General features: G+C 30.9%; 1 protein-coding gene across 1 annotated transcript in view; it reads left to right on the top strand.

The window, feature by feature from the left end:
* The window catches only part of LOC106684239 (uncharacterized), a gene marked incomplete in the record, with an annotated part of 128,089 nt that overhangs the window by 91,639 nt on the left and 30,125 nt on the right, over positions 1 to 6,325 (top strand). Inside the window, 1 exon segment of the mRNA XM_067051208.1 lies at positions 4,033 to 4,175. Coding sequence (XP_066907309.1) covers positions 4,033 to 4,175 — 143 coding nt within the window.

The raw sequence follows: 6,325 nt of genomic DNA, 5'->3' as shown, positions 1-6,325 counted from the left end.
ATAGACATTACCAATCGTCGATCGTCGCTATCGATTATTTTCAAACTTTTTTTTATTTACCCCCTTCCTGGACTCTAATCTAACCATGGTAGGAGGTCAAGTTTTCATTTCGTGGAACCACTACAGAAATAAAATTCGATCCTGCTATCCCAGGCCGGATTCGAACCGACCAGCTGCAGTCACGAGCCAATCAAAGTTGGCGTTTTAACTCGCTCAGCTACGAACGCCCTTCTACCTTATGGAACTTTCATTACCAGAAAGAATGTAAGCAAGCTTCAGTCTCCGTAAAATGTTTCCGCTTAATCCAGAGAGATAACCAGATAACAATTCTGCTGATTTAACATTTTATTTTTGTTTATATATTTGAATTTATTTTCTTATAATTTATTTCATTTTTTATTGTCACACAATTGTATATAGACTACTATTTACTGTAATATTTAGTAAAAATTATTTTTCGTTTTTCATTAATAGTTGATAATAGATCGCCTAAAATAATTGCCGCCTGTTTTAAAGTTATTTAAGGCATAACTTATGTTATTTTTCTCATTAATATACATATACCCGGGTACAAATCCTATATACTATGAAAGGATAGATTTATAATAAAAATAACAATTTCGTTTTCAATATAGCTTCTACATAAAGCCAAAGTTTTCGAAATTTGATGTACAATGTCAAAACGGAGATCGGTAATAATCTTTATTTGTGGGTGATAAATTAACTTACAATTACTGTCATAGTTCCTGAATAAACCACGAATAATAAAGAAATTATATTCATTATTTATAATAAAAAAACGTCAATATAGTCTCAATACTTTTTTTATTATCTTTACACTCCTACGTTTCAGCCATTTCGCCCATTTTCTAGGATCTATCTATTCCAAATTTCTATTCGTTGCTTAGAGTAAAAAAATATTGTTGAAGGTTTAAAAGTGTAGCTAATTAAATATTCTGGATAATTTGTCTTTCGTTATTTAATTAATTTTGATGCTGAAACAACTTGCTGGTTACATTGTTCTTTTGTTGGAGGATAAATTTTACATGCCTTTGTCTTTGTGTGTATTAAAACAATTGACACTTATACAAATACGACAAATAACATAACTGACAAATTCATATTATCTTAGCAGTTTCATTTTTATGTAATGAACCTCCAATTGAGTATCATCTGCTTACATAGATTTTTTCCAGCCGACTTTGTTACGCGAACACTTCATGTAATCTCTATTACTGGATTAGATAAATAATAAGACTAGCTCCAGTAACATGCCAACACTTACAGTTCAATTATAAGTTTACTTCGGTAAGTAGAACGTTATGGGATGGACAATTCACCAATTGCTCTGTTAAGTAATACGCTATCCCACTTATTAAAAATCCCCAAAAAACCAACGATTACAGAATTGGTGGAACAGAACGCTACCGCATTCCAAGATCCAAGTGAAATGTTATGAAATCGTTTTGATTTTCGATTTAGTTTTTTATTATTTAAGATGGTATTGTTGTTTTATTTTTTAATATCAAATCTATTTAAAGTTTAAAGAATTTGTTAAATTAAACAAAGACTGTAAAAGTTGTTACAGTCTATATGAAGGGAAGTTTAGAAAAGTTCGAATCCAGTACCAGTATCAGTGAATCTTGTTAAAAAAATATGACTTTATAATTGTTACAGAATTTAATATTTATAGGGTTCTGTTTCAGAAAACTTTTTTTTTTTTTAAATATTTATTTATTGCTATTTACAACTGTACATTATAATACATTTAGTAAATCTGATTTAAGTTAAATTGGAGTGTTACAGGCGTGTAGAGAAACTACCCATTGGTAGCACTCTAATGACATTTTACATTAGCTGGTCTCGTGGCCATCTTCTTTTCAGGCGCCTCGGAGGATTGTCAGGAACGGAAGAGTATGCAAGATTAGAAACTAAGGGTTTGAGTGGTTAAAGAGTGTATAATGGAAGGAGCTGGTTCGGGCTAGATCGGTTACATAGGGAACATTAAGGTCTTTATTTATGATTTTATTTGTGACAAAGTAAGGAGCATTGAGGATTTTACGAAGGATTTTGGATTGTAAGGATTGAATACGAGAGGAATTCGAAGGTTTAGTGGAGCCCCAAAGCTCAACTCCATATGTCCAGATTGGCCTTATTACAGTCATGTAAATTCAGTCTTTTGTAATGTGTTGGAAGTTTAGACCGTTTGTCTAGAAAGTGCTGCAATAGTCGAAATCGACGTGAGTTTCCTGTCTTTTCAGTCTGGTGTGAGGATTACAGGTTAATCGGTTGTCCAAATGTAGTCCAGCGGATCTGTTCGACAGGGGTAAGAGTTACATCGTTAAATGAAACTGCAGGGCAATCAGTAGGTTTACGACGAAGGGTAATGGTGATTTGATGGGATTTGTTGGAGATTTTGGGATACAATTAATGGGTTATTATTAACAGCGAGCACACATGTGTCATCGGCATACGTGGTGAGGATAGTGTTAGGATTGGTTGGAATGTCAGCTGTATAGACGGTGTAGAGGATGGGACCAAGGATACTACCTTGAGGAACACCTCAGAAAACATATTATTTTCAAGCGGATTTACGTTGGAATGACTGTCTGCTTTACATATCACAAGGGTAGGCTACCAAGGTTTACGTATTCATAAAATTAAAAAAAATATTGTGCCTGACAAACTTAGCCAAGTTTCAGTCGGTCTGAGTTGTTTCAATGGTCTACTTCTGTAAGTTTGGTATGGTCTACTCCTACAAGTTTCTACCAATTGACGTTGTGAAGTGGATCAAGTAAAATATTTTTTGAGGTTTATGAAAATTTATATTTAGGGGTTTTTGAGAATACCAGAAACGAATCTGAGCTTTTTTTTTCTTTAAAAATTTTAATAGGCCCACTATATACATTATAAGAAGCGATTTTTGATTTTTGCTATTATGTACACATTTAAACTCGATTAATACAATCGAATATATTTTTTTGTTATTCTCCTTGCGAAAAAAAAAATCTTGTAATACGTTTTTACCATTATATATACCATATGTTAACCATATATATTACCATATATGATTAACTGAAGATACCATAATAGACCTAGCAAAGTGGGACAAAATATTTTTTTAAGGGGAAATAAAGTTAATATTAAATTGTCACACCCCAAAAAAACATATTCAATATTTTCAATTCGAATTAGTCGGAAAAATAAAAATTTTCACCTTGATGGGTTTCAATTTTTTTTTTTTTTTTCGAAAATTGCAATAAATTTAATAAATCAGCACTAATCCTTGAAAGAAGCTAAGGGTCCTCTAAACTAAATGAATCGTAAACAGATTAGAACCGGAGATACAATATAAAACGTTTGAGAAATTATTCTTTATTTAAACTGCTTTTTCTGCCAGATGAAGGCAAAAATTGAATATTTATAACTTTGCAACAGTTCTAATTACGTTGGATTTGTAAGGCGTTATTGATTTATTTCGTGAACGTGGGACATTGTTAGAAACAAAATCTCCAAAATACAAACACATTTTTTTTATTTATATAAAAATTCGTACGTTAGTGTTTCGAAAGACTCTAAAACCGAATGATGACTTTATTTTACCTCTACAAAATTTTTTGTCAAATTTGCTGGAAGCTAATTTTGGTTTTTGTAATGTTTTACTCTCTTGAACTCATTTAATATTGATCAATGATCTTTTGTTTTTATTCTAAAAAAAAAAAAAAATTATTGGTATATGATGTTCACCTACAAAGCCAAGGTTCTTTGCAATAACACAAACAATTTTTGAACATATTCAATTTTTCATTTCACAGCTTCCAGTAGGCATAGGCAAGAACCCTCGGACACATGTCTAATATTATTCAACCTAATATCACCAAAAAACGTATTATTGAAATCGGTGATCCTACGTGCGTAGCTCCCCTTATTAGTAAGACGAACAGAATGGAAACCTAATTCCTTGGACTTGTTCCTTTAAAGGTATGTCGAACCTACTGTGTACCAAATGTATGATTTGGGAACCTGTTTCAGATGCCGATCGAGTACCGACTGCCTTGGCTTCGTCGTCGACTACGCCAAGTCTTCGTGCCATCGAGTGCCCAACATACCGGGCTACCAAGAGGCCATCAAATCTGACCCTGCTGTCAACTACTTCTACAAACTCTGCCTCAAACGTGAGTATAAATATTTACATTTATATTATTATTTTTTTCGAGATTTTTAGTTTTATTATTAATAGCTAAGGTTATGCAATAAATCTCAATACTTTTTATTAATCATACGTCCGACGTTTCGGCCAATCATTCATCATCGAGGATAATCTATTAAAATAGCAGCTTTAATTATTAATACCAGTATTAAAAAAATTATTAATGATTATTTGAGCATGTAAATAACCTCGTCGGCCCTTAGTTAGGTAAAAAATATTCGCCTAGAGAAATCAATTGAAGGATAACTCTAATGTAATAATGTAGTTTCTTGATAGTATGGAAATATATTCAATACTAAAATAGTAATAAACGCATGTTTTATCTTTATTTATACATTAAATATGCAAGTTATTCTTCTTTAAACTCAATTCCTCATCTGGTTCCTTAAAACATTTTTCTGTCTTATCCATTATAGTGCAGTGTAAAATCCTTCCTATAGAACATAAATCTGCAAATAATTTTTAAAGAATAGTTTCTACCACACTTTACCCGAAAACGCATTTCTGGCGGTTCTGAAACTCTAATTATAATTAATTTAATAAAGTAACGTTTTTTCTTGTTTTGAATTTTTTGACTAATTTTTTTGTTTTACGTCTATAGTTTCAAAATGGTTAATCCTAGCGAAAAACATGTGGTATAAGATAACAGCATTAAATTCTGCTTCGAATGATTACCATAACATGTTAATTTGGTTTAGTGGTATATAGTAAACAAAAAACCGAAATTTATTTTCAAATTTTACCAAAACTGAGGTATACTACTTCATAGAACCCAAACACTGAAATGCATTTTTCTCTTGGTCCTAAGCACAGAATTGATTTGATCGAGTAGGAAATTATAAATGTTCGTCTAATAGGTCTTATTCACCTATAAACCCTAAAAAGTTAATCGTAGTGAAAAAATATTACTGAAAAAAATAAAGAAGATTAAATTATGCATCGAATGAGTACCATGAAATAATAATTCATTACTTGATCAAATTAATCAACTATTAAGTAAGCTTTAGGACCGTCAGAAATGAGTTTCCGTTTTAAGTTTGGATTCTGTAGTACTCTACCTCAGTTTTGGCAAAATTTGAATACAAAATTCATTTTTTGGTTTACGACATACTTTTTAACCAAGTTAGTAGGTCGACGTATTAATCAGTGAATGTTTAAGTAATTAATTTAAAACGATAAGAGAGATTTTTTTTTTAATAGGCTGAAAACACAAGAGTAGTAGTCTAACTAAGAAATATATTTTCATGTTAAGTGTGATAGAAATTTATTACAGTTTCTATGATAGGATTTGGCTCCTATACTATTATCTTAAGGATCAGTTCTTGACTGACAAAATGCTTGATTACTAATATATCTGAATTTATCTTAGCAAACCGTATCAATAGTTCAAACTCCTTAACTCAAGGCGAATTTGAGTTAACTAAACAAATCTTAACATTTTACTTTCACTCTTCGATACGAAACCTGTCCTTTCAGTTCACATTCCGTACCTTGGCCTGAAATTCGACTGTACATCTAGAAGAATAGAAACCCCCAAATATAATACAACTAGGACAGTTCCACTCATTACTTGCTAGACTTCATTATCTTTGCCGATAATTAAAATTGAAACAACTGCAATGTTCAGAGCAGATATAGATTCTCTTTTTTTTTATTCACCTAAAAAATTGGAAGTGCATATAATTACGAAGGATAATTGGTAATTATATATTTTTTCTTTTCTATTTTTTTCTCACTATCCTATTACTGTATTATTGTGTCTGTAAATATTTCTTTCTTTATAGTCCCTTGCATATTTTTTATAAAACTTAAAATTGAGGTCGATTCAAAAGGTTTCATATGGAAGATCTTTCTGGGAAACTATGGTATTGACAATGATATTAATATGTATGCTATACAGAGAGGATTTAAATACAAAAAAAAAATTAATAATTGATTTGGGTTTATCTTTAACTCTTTTAAACTATATTTCAGATTCGATGTTATTAACCTTAATTGGTTATAGGAGGACCATTTTTTTTTTTTTTTTTTTTTAACTCTTTTAAACTATATTTCAGATTCGATGTTATTAACCTTAATTGGTTATAGGAGGACCATTTTTTTTTTTTTTTTTTT

This window comes from Halyomorpha halys, unplaced genomic scaffold (assembly GCF_000696795.3).
Source record: "Halyomorpha halys isolate HHAL.00 unplaced genomic scaffold, Hhal_1.1 Scaffold559.1, whole genome shotgun sequence".
In the NCBI taxonomy this organism is placed as follows: Eukaryota; Metazoa; Arthropoda; class Insecta; order Hemiptera; family Pentatomidae; genus Halyomorpha; species Halyomorpha halys.
The sequence above is the reverse complement of the archived record's forward strand: the minus strand, read 5'-3'. Positions and strand labels throughout refer to the sequence as shown.